The sequence below is a fragment of the Oncorhynchus kisutch genome, linkage group LG30 (genome assembly GCF_002021735.2).
Source record: "Oncorhynchus kisutch isolate 150728-3 linkage group LG30, Okis_V2, whole genome shotgun sequence".
Taxonomy (NCBI): domain Eukaryota; kingdom Metazoa; phylum Chordata; class Actinopteri; order Salmoniformes; family Salmonidae; genus Oncorhynchus; species Oncorhynchus kisutch.
The window spans coordinates 6,991,481-7,006,433 of record NC_034203.2 but is presented as its reverse complement, the minus strand read 5'-3'; the positions used below and the strand labels follow the sequence as shown (position 1 = coordinate 7,006,433).

At 43.5% G+C, this 14,953-nt stretch overlaps 1 protein-coding gene across 1 annotated transcript; it reads left to right on the top strand.

Moving 5' to 3' along the window:
- The first annotated feature begins 3,495 nt into the window (after positions 1 to 3,495).
- On the top strand, positions 3,496 to 14,497 carry LOC109875341 (rhodopsin kinase grk7a-like). Its single transcript, XM_020467669.2, has 4 exons — positions 3,496 to 4,301; positions 4,815 to 5,258; positions 11,958 to 12,238; positions 12,726 to 14,497. Exons 1-4 carry the CDS (start codon positions 3,705 to 3,707, stop codon positions 13,063 to 13,065), a joined length of 1,662 nt encoding a protein of 553 aa, XP_020323258.1. The 5' UTR covers positions 3,496 to 3,704; the 3' UTR covers positions 13,066 to 14,497.
- The last annotated feature ends 456 nt before the right edge of the window (positions 14,498 to 14,953 follow it).

Genomic DNA, 14,953 nt, shown 5'->3' with positions numbered 1-14,953 from the left:
CATCCGAGGACACCCCCGGACTGGGCCAAACAGGAAGGATATAACCCCACCCACTTTGCCAAAGCACAGCCCCCACACCACTAGAGGGATATCTTCAACCACCAACTTACCATCCTGAGACAGGGCCGAGTATAGCCCACAAAGATCTCCGCCATGGCACAAGCCAAGGGGGGGGCGCCAACCCAGACAGGATGACCACATCAGTGAATCAACCCACTCAGGTGACGCACCCCTTCCAGGGACGGCATGAGAGAGCCCCAGTAAGCCAGTGACTCAGCCCCTGTAATAGGGTTAGAGGCAGAGAATCCCAGTGGAAAGAGGGGAACCGGCCAGGCAGAGACAGCAAGGGCGGTTCGTTGCACCAGAGCCTTTCCGTTCACCTTACCACTCCTGGGCCAGACTACACTCAATCATATGACCCACTGAAGAGATGAGTCTTCAGTAAAGACTTAAAGGTTGAGACCGAGTTTGCGTCTCTGACATGGGTAGGCAGACCGTTCCATAAAAATGGAGCTCTATAGGAGAAAGCCCTGCCTCCAGCTGTTTGCTTAGAAATTCTAGGGACAATTAGGAGGCCTGCGTCTTGTGACCGTAGCGTACGTGTAGGTATGTACGGTAGGACCAAATCAGAGAGATAGGTAGGAGCAAGCCCATGTATTGCTTTGTAGGTTAGCAGTAAAACCTTGAAATCAGCCCTTGCTTTGACAGGAAGCCAGTGTAGAGAGGCTAGCACTGGAGTAATATGATCAAATGTTTTGGTTCTAGTCAGGATTCTAGCAGCCGTATTTAGCACCAACTGAAGTTTATTTAGTGCTTTATCCGGGTAGCCGGAAAGTAGAGCATTGCAGTAGTCTAACCTAGAAGTGACAAAAGCATGGATTAAACTTTCTGCATCATTTTTGGACAGAAAGTTTCTGATTTTTGCAATGTTACGTAGATGGAAAAAAGCTGTCCTTGAAATGGTCTTGATATGTTCATCAAAAGAGAGATCAGGATCCAGAGTAATGCCGAGGTCCTTCACAGTTTTATTTGAGACGACTGTACAACCATTAAGATTAATTGCCAGATTCAACAGAAGATCTCTTTGTTTCTTGGGACCTAGAACAAGCATCTCTGTTTTGTCCGAGTTTAAAAGTAGAAAGTTTGCAGCCATCCACTTCCTTATGTCTGAAACACATGCTTCTAGCAAGGGCAATTTTGGGGCTTCACCATGTTTCATTGAAATGTACAGCTGTGTGTCATCCGCATAGCAGTGAAAGTTAACATTATGTTTTCGAATAACATCCCCAAGAGGTAAAATATATAGTGAAAACAATAGTGGTCCTAAAACGGAACCTTGTGAGGAACACCGAAATTTACAGTTGATTTGTCAGAGGACAAACCATTCACAGAGACAAACTGATATCTTTCCGACAGATAAGATCTAAACCAGGCCAGAACTTGTCCGTGTAGACCAATTTGGGTTTCCAATCTCTCCAAAAGAATGTGGTGATCGATGGTATCAAAAGCAGCACTAAGGTCTAGGAGCACGAGGACAGATGCAGAGCCTCGGTCCGATGCCATTAAAATGTCATTTACCACCTTCACAAGTGCTGTCTCAGTAATATGATGGGGTCTAAAACCAGACTGAAGCATTTCGTATGCATTGTTTGTCTTCAGGAAGGCAGTAAGTTGCTGCGCAACAGCCTTTTCAAAATTTTTTGAGAGGAATGGAAGATTCGATATAGGCCGATAGTTTTTTATATTTTCTGGATCAAGGTTTGGCTTGTTCAAGAGAAGCTTTATTACTGCCACTTTTAGTGAGTTTGGTACACATCCGGTGGATAGAGAGCCGTTTATTATGTTCAACATAGGAGGGCCAAGAACAGGAAGCAGCTCTTTCAGTAGTTTAGTTTGAATAGGGTCCAGTATGCAGCTTGAAGGTTTAGAGGCCATGATTATTTTCAATAATTGTCTGGGGATGTTTGTCATGGTTTGTCATGTTTGTCATGGTTCGGGCTAGGCCCCTTAATTCCAGTGAAGGGAAATCTTAAAGCTACAGCATACAATGACATTCTAGATTATTCTGTGCTTCCAACTTTGTGGCAACAGTTTGGGGAAGGCCCTTTCCTATTTCAGCATGATAATTCCCCTGTGGCGAAAGCAAGGTCCAAACAGAAATGGTTGGTTGGTGGAAAACTTGACTGGGCTGCACAGAGCCCAGACCTCAACCCCATCGAACACCTTTGGGATGAATTGGAACGCCGACTGTGAAACAGGCCTAATCGCTCAACATCAGTGCCTGACCTCACTAATGCTCTAGTGAATGAATTGAAGCAAGACCCGTCAGCAATGTTCCAGCATCTAGTGGAAAGCCTCCCCAGAAGAGTGGAGGCTGTTATCGCAGCATAGAGGGGACTCCATATTAATGCCCATGATTCTGGAATGAGAGGTTAAACGAGCAGGAGTCTACATTATTTTGGTCATGTAGTGTATTTGATACTTGGTTTGGCAAAATGCCTGTATGAGCAACATCAATATCATGTCCACGTGGTTCACTGTATTTAAGTGACATTGACACAGCAAACAGGAATCATTAGGAGATCAATCTGTACTGGCTCCACAGTAAAAAATATCCAATCATTCCCAAACGATATGAATCGTTCTGATCTGTTGCCGATCTGATATCCCCCATTTAGCCTCACATGGCTGAGGCCAGAGGAGCCCTGGGAGGTAGAGTGCTCAAGGTTTAACATTTACTTTCACATTTTCATAAGAGGATAAACTGTCATATTCATTGTAAGGGTATATGTGGGAAATTATAGCTATATTATGAGATAAATAGAACATTTAGAATGTTTTAAACTATGTGAGGAGTTTTAAGAAAAATATGCAAATAATTGTATGTTTCTGTATGTTAGCTCAAATGAAGAACAAGTTATCCCATGCGGTTAACAATGTGTCTCTGTGCTCTGAGTTCAGTGTGTGTCTGTGTGTGTGTGCGTGAGAGAGAGAGTGCGGTGGGGAGGAAGGAGAGGCAATCAGATTACGAGTAAGCTCTCTGAAGTGGACTGCTGATACTGGGAGACAGAGAGCGAAAAAGTCAAGAGAGCTACCTTTGTTGACCTGGTTCTTTGCAAGGCCATTGTTTACTCTACTCTACTTACAACTCTTGATCCCTCTCTTGTTTTCAATAAATGGTGGTTTGTTGAAAACAAAATGGCATGTGGATGAGGGATGTTTGAGTGAGTATGTGTGTTGTTTGTGTGTATGAGTATGTGCAGACAGATCTTCTTCCTTTCTTCACATCATCTCGCCCTTAGTTTTTAGTCAACAGAACTCAATGGGCCCCGCAAGTCACAGGTCGACAACGGGCCAAATATAGAGAGCCATAAAGCCTCTTAGGAGAGAACCTTCTTACGTTTCCCTTTCCGTGACCAGCATCTACGAATAGACCACACAAATATCCTTAAGTCAAAATCCCTCCCAGGTATTTAATTCTGAATGAGTAATTACTGGGTGTGTCAGTGTGTCTTAGGTCTGCAGGTACTTGTGGTGTAGTCGCTCATTCACACCCTGACTTTGGAGTGAGTCGCACACTCACACAGACACGCACACTCACACAGACACGCACACTCAGAAACACACTGCACCGAGCAAGGGATCCTAAGGAACCGCTGAAGAACCCAGTCGCGTAGGTGGGACAGATCGACAAAGCCGCCAAGATGTGTGACATGGGGGGATTGGATAACCTTGTGGCCAACACGGCCTACCTGAAAGCCCAGGGTGGTGACGACAAGGAGATGAAAAAGCGTCGTCGAAGTCTGTCGCTACCTAAGGCCGAGCTGTGTGTCGCCATCAGGGAAACTGTGGAGAAGAACTTTGAGTCGCTCTGCGAGAGGCAGCCGATCGGCAAGAAGTTTTTCCGGCAGTTCCTGGCTGCTACCCCAGAGTACATCAATGCCGCTGAGTTCCTGGATGAGCTGAATGACTGGGATCTGGCGGAAGGCGCTGACAAGGACAAGCAGAGGACAAACATGATAAACAAGTTCTGCAAGGACGCCTCCAAGAACTTCCTGACCTACCTCACTGCGGAGGTAGCCGACAAGTGCAAGGCAGTGACGGACAATGACTTTGATGAAGTGATCAATGTTAAGGTGAAGGAAGCCACACGGGAGTTTCTGAAAGACAAACCCTTCACGGATTACCAAACTAGCCCCTTCTTTGACAAATTTCTGCAGTGGAAGGAGTACGAGAAGCAGCCCATCAGTGATAAAACCTTCTATGAGTTCAGAACTCTGGGCAAGGGAGGTTTCGGAGAGGTAAGCATGTAGAAACCAATACAGTAGCAGCATGTCTTGGCAACATGTGCAAAATGTGTCAGTAATATGTATCTGCAATATTATCTATTTAATGAATATGTAAAACCTTTGTGACAACAGGAAAATGCACACAAGAACTATGCACAAAATAAATGATTAATCCTATGTAGTCTTTCCCATAGTTTCACTGATGCACAGTGTCTATTAGTACAAAATACACCTCAGTTTGTCTTTGCAAAGAACTAATCTCTCTCTCTAAAAGTTCACCCACAGATCTTCATTTTTTTATCCGTTTCATCACACCTTACTCTTCCATGCATACTTTCAGGGTTGTATCATTATCGAGTTGTTCCGAAAGATGAGAATTGTCAATAATAAAAACCAAATGTCTCCTTGTTAGAGCATAGGGGCAGTATCAAAGCTTAGTGTCATGAGGCGCCATTTATACAACCGTTAGGGAGCTTTGCTGAGGTATTCAGGAGTCCTCTTAACCCATGGCCTCCCTCTGTCCAGGTATGTGCCGTACAGGTGAAAAACACAGGCCAGATGTACGCCTCCAAGAAGCTGTGCAAGAAACGCCTGAAGAAGAAACACGGTGAGAAGATGGCCCTGCTGGAGAAGCAGATCCTGGAAAAGGTCAACAGCCTGTTTCTTGTCAACCTGGCCTACGCCTACGACACCAAGACCCACCTGTGCCTTGTCATGACTCTCATGAACGGCGGTGACCTCAGGTACCACATCTATTACGTCAGTGAGAAGACCAAGGGTATCGAGATGCCACGTATCATCTACTACACAGCACAGATCTGCACAGGCATCCTTCATCTGCATGAAATGGATATCATATACCGTGACATGAAGCCAGAGAACGTGCTGCTGGACAGCTTTGGCCAGTGCCGACTCTCTGATCTGGGTTTGGCTGTGGAGCTGCCCGCCGGAAAGACCATCTCCCAGAAGGTAAGCCTTTTGAAGTTGGATTTTTTAAAGAACTTGTAGTTGACTGTGACAATGGGAAACTATCAAAAGTCGGTAGCTGTAGGGATGGTGGAGAATGAAGAGATTATGAGAATGTCATGACAATGAAGGCAATAAGACGAGAGTTGAAGACGTGAAAGGTTCCTTTATGATTGCGATCTGACAGCAAGCTTGCAGAAAAATGACCTTTTCAACATAGTGTGACAATTTCAATGGTTCACATGTCTGTAGCTTCTAATGTATTTGCAAGGGACTTCTGATAAATTGTCAATGCCAGGTGCACCGGTTTGTGTCAAGAACTGCAACACTTCTGGGATTTTCACACTCAACAGTTTCCTGTGTGTATCAAGAATGGTCCACCACCCGAAAGACATCCAGCCATCTTGACACAACTGTGGGAAGCATTGGAGTCAACATGGGCCCGCATCCCTGTGGAACGCTTTCAACACCTTGTAGAATATGTGCCTCGATAAATTTGAGCTGTTCTGAGGGGAAATGGGGGTGGGGGGGTGCAACTCAATATTAGGAAGATGTCCATAATGTTTTGTACACTCAGTGTATAGGTAGGGATAAAGTGACTAGGCAACAGGATAGATCATAGACAGTAGCAGCAGCGTATGTGAAAAGAGTGCAAGAGTGCAATAAAGGTCTATGCAGATAATCCAGGTAGCTACACTACATGACCAAAAGTATGTGGACATATGTGCTTGTCAAACATCTCATTCCAAAATCCTGGGCATTAATATGGAGTTGGTCCCCCCTTTGCTGCTATAACAGCCTTCACTCTTCTGGGAAGGCTTTCCACTAGATGTTGGAACATTGCTGCAGGGACTTGCTTCCATTTCAGCCACAAGAGCATTAGTGAGGTCAGGCACTGATGTTGGGTGATTAGGCCTGGCTCGCAGTCAGCGTTCCAATTCATCCAAAAGGTGTTTGATGGGGTTGAGGTCAGGGCTCTGTTAAGGCCTATCAAGTTCTTACACACCAATCTTGAAAAAAAACATTTCTGTATGGACCTCACTTTGTGCACGAGGGCATTGTCATGCTGAATCAGGAAAAGGCACAAAATCGTCTAGAATGTCATTGTATGCTGTAGCGTTAAGATTTCCCTAGTCCGAACCATGAAATGTTTCATCACTCCAGAGAATGCCTTTCCAGAATCCAGAATCCAATGGCGGTGAGCATTACAGCACTCCAGCCGACACTTGGCATTGCATATGGTAGTCCTTGACCTGTGTGCGGCTAGTCGGCCATGCAAACCCATGTCATGAAGCTCCCGACTAACAGTTCTTATGCTGACGTTGCAGTTTGGAACTTGGTAATGAGTGTTGCAACCGAGGACAGACGTTTTTTACGCGCTAGGCGCTTCAGCACTCAACGTTCCCGTTCTGTGAGCTTGTGGGGCCTACCACTTCGCGGCCGAGCCGTTGTTGCTCCTAGACATTTCCACTTTACAGTAACAGCACTTACAGTTAACCTTGGCAGCTCTAGCAGGGCAGAAATTTGACAAACTGACTTGCTGGAAAGGTGCTATCCTTTGACGGTGCCACGTTGAAAGTCACTGGGCTCTTCAGTAAGGCCAATCTACTGACAATGTTTGTATATGGAGACTGCATGGCTGTGTGGTCGATTTTTATATACCTGTAGCAAAATTCACACATTTGAAGGTGTGTCCACATACTTTTGTATATATAGTGTATTTGGTTAACTATTTAGCAGTCTTATGGCTTAGGGGTAGAAGCTGTTCAGGGTCCTTTTAGTTCCAGACTTGGTGCACCAGTACCGCTTGCCATGCAGTAGCAGAGAGAACAGTCTATGACTTGGATGGCTGGAGCTTTTGACAATTTTTATACCTGCCTAGGATGAGCTATTAGATGATGGGGCTAAATATGTTTTCCCTGGAAATGGGGTCCTGCCAGGGTTAGGGTTAGTGACTTTTGACCTAATTTATATTCTATCTGGACCCTCTCTCTGTCTCTAAAGCATTTGCTGTAAATCTGGAGAGGGCTTACTGGATCATTAAGGATCTGTCCAAGAGGAGACTGCCTTCATTATATAATCCATTTGATCCCTAGTGGTTATTATAGCCCAGCCAATTATAGGATGAACATTTTTGGGGCTGAGTGACTGCGTTGAAAGTCAAGTTGGGGGTTTGGTTGGTTTGGGTAGGGAATATGTCAAGGGGTGTCCACTTGCAACAAACACTGATCTCAACAGTGAAAAAGAGATTCTGGGATCATTTGTGTACAGTTTACTGCCTAATCTTGTGTACAGCACCTTTGTGCTATTTAAAGATAGGCTATACTTATGTAGCCTATTGAGAATGTAGAATGGTCTATGGAACATGTCTGTCTTTCCAACAAACCAGGATTCAAAAATCTGACCAATCAAAGACACAGTACAGGAGTTTGCAAGACAAAGAACAAAAAAACAGATAGTTTAGAAGCATCTCCTCAAATCAAATCAAGTCAAATATTATTGGTCACATACACGTGTTTAGCAGATGTTATTGAGGTGTAGCAAAATGCTTATTTTTCTAGCTCCACTTAAATAACGCAGTAATATCTAACAAATAACATATAACAATTTCACAATAATACACACAATACACACAAATATAAAGTAAAAGAATGGAATTAAGAATATATAAATATTTGGATGAGCAATGTCGGAGCAGCATAGACAAAGATACAGTAGAATAGAATAGAATACAGTATATACATATGAGATGAGTAATGCAAAATATGTACACATTATTAAAGTGACTAGTGTTCCGTTATTTAAGTGGCCAGGGATTTCAAGTCTATACAGGGAAGCAGCCTCTAAGGTGCTACTGATGGCTATTTAAACAGTCTGATGGCCTGAGAGTCTCTTAGTCCCAGCTTTGATGCACCTGTACTGACCTCACCTACTGGATAACAGCAGGGTGAACAGGCAGTGGCTCGGGTGGTTGTTGTGGCGGTAAGCAAATTGGGGCGGTAAGCAAATTGAAGTGGGTTTAGGGTGGCAGTTAAGGTAGAGGTGATTTGATGCTTGACTAGTCTCTCAAAGCATGATGACAGAAGTGAGTGCTATGGGGCAATAGTCATTTAGTTCAGTTACCTTTGCTTTCTTGGGTACAGGAACAATGGTGGACATCTTGAAGCATGCGGGGGCAGCAGACTGGGATAGGGAGAGGTTGAATATGTTGGTAAACACTCCAGCCAGCTGGTCTGTGCATGCTCTGAGGACGCGACTAGGGATGTCAGCAGCCTTGCGAGGGTTAACATTCTTAAATGTCTTACTCAAGTCATCCACGGAGAAGGAGAGCCCACAGTCCTTGATAGCGGGCTGCATCGGGGCACTGTGTTATCCTCAAAGCGAGCAAAGAAGGTGTTTAGCTTGTCCGGAAGCAAGACGTCGGTGTCCACGACATGGCTGGTATTCCCTTTGTAGTCCGTGATTGTCTGTAGACACTGCCACGTACGTCTCGTGTCTGAGCCATTGAATTGCGACTCCACTTTGTCTCTATACTGACATTTGCCTGTTTGATTGTCTTGCGGAAGGAATAACTACACTGTTTGTATTCGGCCATATTCCCAGTCACCTTGCCATAGTTAAATGTGGTGGTTTGCGCTTTCAGTTTTGTGCGAATGCTGCCATCTATCCACAGATGTTAGGGTAGGTTTTATTTCTTGTTAGGGTAGGTTTTAATAGTATATTTGTATATTCTATACACTTCCTGATAAACTCAGTCACCATATCAGTGTATTCGTTCATGTTATTCATAGAGGCTAACCGGAACAAATCCCAGTCCGTGTGATCAAAACAATCTTGAAGTGTGGATTCCGATTGGTCAGACCATTGTTGAATAGTCCTTAGCACGGGTACTTCCTGCTTGAGTTTCTGCCTATAGGAAGGGAGGAGAAAAATGTAGCTGTGATCAGATTTGCCAAATGCAGGGCGGGGGAGGGCCTTGCAGGTATCCCGTAAGTTGGAGTAGCAGTGGTCAAGTGTTTTAGCAGCGAGAGTACTACAGTCAATGTGTTGATAGAACTTCAGTAGCGTTTTCTTCAAATTGTATTTGTTAAAATCTCTAGCTACAATAAACGTGGTCTCAGGATATGTGGTTTCCAGTTTGCATAAAGTCCAGTTAAGTTCTTTAAGGGTCATCGTGGTATCGGCTTGAAGGGGAATATACACAGCTGTGACTGTAACCAAAGATCATTCTCTTGGGAGGTAATACAGTTGGCATTTGATTGTGAGGTACTCTAGGTTGGGTGAACAAAAGGACTTAAGTTCCTGTATGTTATCACAATTACACCATGAGTAGTTAATCATGAAAAACTCACCCCTGCCCTTCTTCTTCCAGGAGAGATATTTATTCCTGTCTGTGTGATGAACTGAGAACCCAACTGGCTGTATGGACTCAGACAGTATATCCCTAGAGAGCCATGTTTCCATGAAACAGAGTATGTTTACAATCCCTGATGTCTCTCTGGAAGGAAATCCTCACCCTGAGCTTGTCAAGTTTATTATCCAGAGACTGAAAATTTGTGAGTAATATACTCGGAAGTAGTGGGTGGTGTGTGTGCCTCCTTAGTCAGACTAGACCTCTTCTCTGCCTGCAGTGTTTTGGATCAGCCTCTGGAATGTTTTAAGTTTTTTATTTGACCTTTATTTAACTAGGCAAGTCAGTTAAGAACAAATTCTTATTTTCAATGACGGGCAGTGAACAGTTGGTTCACTGTCTGGTTCAGGGGCAGAACGACAGATTTGACCTTGTCAGCTCGGGGATTCGATCTTTCTGTTACTAGTCCAACGCTCTAACCACTAGGCTACCTCCCTAATCAGTTCAACGGCCCTGGACAAAGGATCCAATTCGGGAAAGTCGTATTCCTGGTCGTAATGTTGGTAATGCTGGTGAGTTACCGCCGCTCTGATATCCAAAAGTTATTCCCGGTTGTATGTAATAACACAAAAACATTCTGGGCTAATACTGTAAAGAATAACACTTAAAAAACTAAATACTGCAAAGTTGTCTAGGTGATTCAGAGTAGACAAGGCTAATTGTGTTAATTGTTATAATTGTGTTGGTCCCTGGGTGTTTAACTGATACTTGATGAAAAGTGCATATGTGGAAGACTTTTTCCTGTGCTAGTTCCTAAGATGATGTGTGTACGTGTATCAATCATGTGAACCAGACTACCATTAGCTGTACTGTAAAAATGATTCATTAGAGAGTTTTACAGATTGGGGCATCTCTGCAGGTCAATAATGGCAAAGAATAAGTTGCAGGCTCTATAGAAGCCCAGTAAGCTCATTATCCAGTGATCTTCTCTGGTCCTCATTGGCAGACCAGGGAGCTGTGGCTAACCCCCCAAAGGCTTGGCTGGCTTTGGCCTTTTAAGCCTCTTACTTAGCAGGCATTACACAAATCTGTTCCCTGATCAGACTGGTCAAATCAGGTAAACCATACATTAAAGAATGTATGTGTAGTGTTGTTATTTCTTGACTATGTATTAGTGAGCCCAATAAAATAACTTTGCCTGTAGGGTTTCATGTAAAAGCATACATATCCACATTGTTGGGCAGTTTTAAAGTGATTTAGATTTAGATTTACTACAATAAAAGTTGAAAAGGTCATGCAGAATACCCAAGGTACTCAATGGAGTAAGCAAGGTGATCGCTCCCTTGTCCATTGCCCTTGGATCTACCAAAAAAGTCAAGGAATTAGAGGACAAAGTTTTCCCCAGCTGTTTGGCCAATGTCCTTACTGAGTCAAGGCTGGACCAATCAGGTGTTTGGAGGGCTTTGATTTGACCAATCACAGGGAGTATTCCCTAGCTGATGAAATGAAAAATCCAATGCAATCCATGTTTTGGAGAGGTGCTTTCAACGTGCTTAGCGTTTAAGCCCCGGGTCAATAGTCAACTTAAGAATGGGAGTGGCAAGTCCATTCCTCTTAAATAAGTGTACAAGGAGAAACCTGGCAAGCAGGCCTGCTTAAACTCATGCAGGATAAAATCTAATAGATATCTGATACCAGTCAGACAAGGGGAGAAGCCCTTGAAATCATGCTAAAGATCTAATTTATAGGGCTGTGGTAGCAAACACACTTTGAAGGTATCATCCTCTACAGCATGGTTCCCCAACTGGTGGCCTGTAGGGCAAATGTATCCCCCCCCCCACAAGTTTTCTAAGCAAAACTAAATAAATAATTTGTATTTTATTTTATGTTCATTGTTGGCCATAAAAGACTGTAAAAACATCAGGAAATTAGCTCCAAGTGATTTTAATTTTGGAAATCTGTTCCCAAGTATTCCCACGCATAATAGAGAGATACATGTGATCATATACAAAGCAAGGTTTGAAATTATTATGTTTAGTCAAGAAAAAATCGCCCAGCGGCTGAATCTAGTTGATAATCCCTGCTCCACAGTACAAGACCACAGGTTTGATCATTCTCAACAGGATGTATTACTACTCACATTTGTAATGCTATGATTGTGCATGGTTATCCATATAGATGTGTGAGTGTGTGTCTGTCTGTCTGTCTGTGTGTATAGAAAATGTGCCAAACTAAAACTAAAACGTATATTTCAAACATACTGTACAATGATGAGTTGTCCTCTTATTGTCTCCTTCATCTTTCTACCCTACTCCCTGAATCTCTCTCCTACCTCCCCTACCCCGTCCCAGGCTGGGACCGGAGCATACATGGCCCCTGAGATCCTACAGGATGTTCCCTATAGGACGTCCGTGGACTGGTGGGCCCTGGGCTGCAGCATCTACGAGATGGTGGCCGCCTACACCCCTTTCAAGGGTCCCGAATCCGGGAAGCAGAAGGTGGAGAAGGAGGAGGTGCAGCGTCGCATCATCAATGATGAACCCCCATGGGAGCACAAGAACTTTGACGCGCCAACCAAGGCCATCATTCAGGAGTTCCTTAAGAAGAAGACTGATGAACGCCTGGGCTGCAAGTAAGAGCATCGGTCCGTCCAGGCTACGACTAATATTTGCAATAATAACAATTCTCTATTTCCTACTGATGTTGTAATTTATGAAGAAACAGCCCTTTCAAGTCAGGTAGCTCACCATTGCTGGGATAATAGCATTTTGACTGTCTGGCTAGCTTGATGGCAAGGGTTGGCCATTCCTTTTCAATTCCATTCATTTTCCAGTTCCAAGTGATCCTTATTGAATTGGAATGTCAGTGTACTTCCTGAATTGACAGGAATTTAAATGGAATTGACCCCAACCCTGTTGATGGCAAACATGCTAGCATGCTGATACAACAGATTTTCAACTCGGTTATTAGTCATCTCCCTACATTACAATTGATCAAGGCAGAATCAAGACTATCCAATGCACTCTGAAAACAACTAGTCAACTGTGTCGTAAACCTATTTAGCCTTGACCTGCCAGTATGATCCTAATGCGGAGGTGTCACAATTCTGTCCTCTACAGGGGAGGCGGCGAGGATCCCCGAAAACACGAGTGGTTCAAGGCCATCAACTTCCCTCGTCTGGAGGCTGGTCTGATCGACCCCCCTTGGGTGCCCAAGCCCAACGTGGTGTACGCCAAGGACACTGGCGACATTGCTGAGTTCTCTGAGATCAAGGGCATTGTGTTCGATGCCAACGATGAGAAGTTCTTCAAGGAGATTGGCACGGGAGCCGTAGCCATTCCATGGCAACAGGAGATGATAGAAACGGGACTGTTTGACGAGCTCAATGACCCCAACAGGAAAGAGTCCGCTGGGGGGGGTGACGACGAGGGAAAGTCTGGCACGTGCACACTGCTGTGAGCAACCAAAGTTGGCACATATATACACAAGTGTGTCACCAACACATCAACTGATTCGCTCATGTTCTGTAAAACTACAACAAAAAATTACACACACAAATTATTTTACAAGGGAGGAGAGCAGCAGGAGAGAGAGAGATGAGGTATCCTTCCCTGGAACGGGTTGGTTGCCATTGATTTTAGTAGCCAAATGTGGCTTTACCAAGATTGGTATTGTCTCTTCAGATTGCAGCTACTCCCAGATGTTTCACATGATGTAGTAGTGCCCCCCTGGTCAACATGGAGTAAGAGTAAAAGAGTAAAATACAAAAACATTATATGATTAATGGATAAATACAGGTCTCTGGTTACATACAACCTGCACCAGAAAGATTAGCATATGCAGACAGCAGTGCTAGCCCTCAAACCTAGGCATTGGCCACAATGGAGCACGATATGCTGAATGAATTAGTTCAGGAATATGGTTGGGATCTCGTTCTTGATTGTGGTGCATTCATTTAATTTGATACAGCTACGTTTTTTTTCTCGCTCCCCCCACCCCCCTTACATTCCTTTTGCCACTCTAAAGGCAGAGGTGATAACTTTTTTGGGACACTTCACCTATATTACAAATTTCACCTGGAAGCAATCAAAAGCAAATAAATTATGATTTCTACCAACAGAAATGATTTCAAATTAAATGTGGTGGAGGTAACATTTACTTACCTACAGTGACTCTTCACCTTTAAACCCAGTGAAGTCAATCACTACATTTCCAAGCAGGTGGACTTCACAGTCCAGCATCTAGTTTTATTTTAAAACGGTGTTGTATATGAATATAAATATGTATATTTATGCACTGAGAGGGGAGAAATCCACAGATTAGGTGCTAGTCAGAACTGGAAGAATGCTCAACTCTTGTGTTTGGGAAGGTTCTATGCCCTGGTTTGTCAGGAGAGAGGAATGTAGAGAAAAGGCCGTTGGACTCTATATTCGAAAGTTGAACATTTAGAGGAGTTGTGTTCTTGTACCAGCCCCCCCCCCAAATGTGAATTTATATGGCTTTCTTCCTCCCTGAGATATGTGTGTGCACCTTTAACTAGAAAATTGCTTCCATCGATGTGATTTGTCTGAAGTTCGAGATATATGTACAAATCTCAAGTTAGAATCTAGTTAGCTAGCTAGCCTTCAAAACCTTTAACAAAAAAAATCACATTTCCCTTTTGTCTTGTCTCAAGACTTATTTCATATAACTTTAAATTGACAAACTTTCCAGATCTTGACCAGTATTATGTTTTTACAGTAAATATGTTAATTATACTCTGAATATAAATATACTTGTAAATATAATATGAGAGAAAAACATTACATATGCTACTGTAGGAATGTCAGACATTTATCAGGGACTTGCTTGAATTTTGAATTATTTGAATAAAAAAAAGATATGTCTTTTACAGTTTGTGTTTTTTCTTACTACCTGCGGTGGTCAACCCTAACCCGGACGATGCTGGACAACTTGTGCACCGCCCTATGGTACTCCCAATAACACCCAATGTCTATAGTGACACCTCTAGCACTGAGGTGCACCACTCGGGAGCCCCAAAATAGATGCATTACAAAATGGCATTTAACTACTGAAAAGGATAGGTGGGGAAAATAGAGCTCAACCCTGGGATTTGTTTAGGCGACCAAATCAATAGACTACTGGAGGGGAGTGGTGAAAGAGACATGGAAAAGGAACGAAAGAGTGGGAGAGGAAGCAGAGCAAAAGATGTATAAAGAGAAAACTGTGTTTTTTATTCATTTTTGAGTGAAACAGAATGGGTGGAGGGGACATCCCTGACATTTACCCCAGTGCGGCATTTCGCTTCCTTACTGCAGAGATGATATTCCAAGGGCGGGGCTAAGGA

Coding starts and splice junctions, on each gene's coding strand:
- LOC109875341 (XM_020467669.2), top strand. CDS start 3,705: ATGTGTGACATGGGGGGATTGGATAACCTTGTGGCCAACACGGCCTAC. Junction 5,259..11,957: donor GAAAGACCATCTCCCAGAAG/GTAAGCCTTTTG, acceptor ACCCCGTCCCAG/GCTGGGACCGGAGCATACAT. Junction 12,239..12,725: donor GATGAACGCCTGGGCTGCAA/GTAAGAGCATCG, acceptor TGTCCTCTACAG/GGGAGGCGGCGAGGATCCCC.